Here is a 1,909-nt window from a genome sequence, read left to right on the forward strand (position 1 = left end):
CGAAGTCTTCGCAAGCCAGAAGGGCGACATTCTTTGAGGACGAGCGTGGAGGCGTCAAAATCGACACCTTGGTTACCACACCCAGCGTACCCTCAGAGCCGATGAACAACTGCTTCAAGTCGTAGCCCGTGTTGTCCTTGCGCATCGTGCTGAGGCAGTCGATCACTGTACCGTCCGCAAGTACGGCCTCAATACCCAACACCGTTCCGTGCAGAGATCCATACCTTAGCAGTCGAAGACCACCAGCATTGGTCGCGACATTGCCACCAATTTGACACGTTCCTTTGGCTCCAAGATCCAGCGGCATCATGTAGCCGTGCTTGGCTACGTAGTTGTCCAGGTTCTCCAGGATACAGCCAGCCTCACACACCAAAATGCCCGACACCTCGTCAAACGAGATCACGCTGTTCATTGAGCTCGTGGATAGCACGATCTCGTCGTAAACCGGCACGCTGCCTCCCACGAGACCCGTGTTGCCTCCCTGTGGCACAACTGGCAGGTTACGCTCGTTGCAGTATTTGAGGATGGCTGAAACTTGCTCTGTGGTCTTGGGTTTAAGCACCATCTGGTGGTTGCTCTGTGCCTTGTACTTCTTAAGCCAGTCCACCGTGTAGGTCTCGGTGTCATCCGCGTCGGTGAGCACGCTCTCGGGTTTGAGTAGCTGCTGGAAGTAAGCTTTGTCATCTTCCGTCCAGGAGGCGTGGGCGGGGTTGCGCGCGGGTGTGGAAAAGGCGCGTAGACCCGCAGACTGCTGGACGGTGGAGAGGGCCCTATTCTGACGACGAGCGGTTCGCAGGAGCGTAGGGAGGATCATCTTGAGTCGGACGGAGTCGAATCCAGAGCGACGTACGTATCTTTTTGACTGGCGAAATATGCGCAAACAGCTTCGTGCAACATTCAAACGACATCGCAAGTTGAAGTTGGCTCAAACAGGACGAATTGCTGCCAAGCTGTCCATTCCTGCCCTGCTAGCAGTGCTACAGTGTGACAAGAAGATATCGCACTGCGAACATTTACCACGGTGAGCGTTGGTTATTTCCGATGCTAACACCGCTTTCGTTTTTAAAAAAATGCGCTCGTTTATTGCTCAATAGCGCTCGAACTACAGGTCTATTCGCTTGCGGGCAGAACCTTGTACGGGTTGAGGATACCCTTGGGGTCCATCATCTGCTTCATTTGCCTCATGAGCTGGATGGAGTTGTCAGACTTGGACAAGTGGAGGTACGACGGCTTGTGCGTTCCGATACCATGCTCCGAGCTGATGCTTCCGCGGTACTTGGACGTCCACTCGAAGACATAGGGCTCCAGCGCATTGAACACCTTCTCGTCGTACTTGAGCGTTGAGATGTTGAGGTGCAGGTTGCAGTCTCCCATGTGGCCAAAACCGACCACCTCAGCACCTAGAGGAGCCATTTTCTCACGAACCTCTTCCACGATCTTGTAGTACTGGTCCATGGGCAGCGAGATGTCGTACTTGTACACGTACCCACGTGAGCTCAGCGACATCGAGATATCCTCACGCAACATGAACAGCTTCTGCGCCTGGGCCTCGTCTTGAGCAACCGTACCATCAACCACAACACCAGATCCCATGACATCTTCCAGGTATGCCTCCAACTTCTCCATGTCGTGGTCAGAGTTGCTACCCGACGTCTCAATCAACACGTAGAATGGGCTTGGCGTCTCGAGTGGATCTTTCGTCCAGTCTTGTTGAGTAAGAACCATGTCCAGAGACTGACGGTCCATGAACTCTACGGCCGACAGAACCTCGCCCAGGTTCTTCTTCGCTTCGACAAACGCCTTCTGGCAAGCCTCGAAGTCTTCGCAAGCCAGAAGGGCGACATTCTTTGAGGACGAGCGTGGAGGCGTCAAAATCGACACCTTGGTTACCACACCCAGCGTACCCTCA

The 1,909-nt window shown here is 54.1% G+C and overlaps 2 protein-coding genes across 2 annotated transcripts; both read right to left on the reverse strand.

The window, feature by feature from the left end:
- Nucleotides 1–92: 92 nt before the first annotated feature.
- Nucleotides 93–814, reverse strand: PPTG_18424 (D-2-hydroxyglutarate dehydrogenase, mitochondrial; the record flags this gene model as incomplete). Its single annotated transcript, XM_008916548.1, has 2 exons — nucleotides 93–165; nucleotides 225–814. 2 exons carry the CDS (start codon nucleotides 812–814, stop codon nucleotides 93–95), a joined length of 663 nt encoding a protein of 220 aa, XP_008914796.1.
- A 296-nt stretch (nucleotides 815–1,110) lies between these two features.
- Nucleotides 1,111–1,746, reverse strand: PPTG_18425 (hypothetical protein; the record flags this gene model as incomplete). The annotated part of the gene is made up of 1 exon (XM_008916549.1): nucleotides 1,111–1,746. The coding sequence occupies one exon, from the start codon at nucleotides 1,744–1,746 to the stop codon at nucleotides 1,111–1,113; it is 636 nt and encodes a 211-aa protein (XP_008914797.1).
- Between the last annotated feature and the right edge of the window lie 163 nt (nucleotides 1,747–1,909).

This window comes from Phytophthora parasitica, assembly GCF_000247585.1.
Source record: "Phytophthora parasitica INRA-310 unplaced genomic scaffold supercont2.86, whole genome shotgun sequence".
NCBI classification, from domain to species: Eukaryota; Oomycota; class Peronosporomycetes; order Peronosporales; family Peronosporaceae; genus Phytophthora; species Phytophthora nicotianae.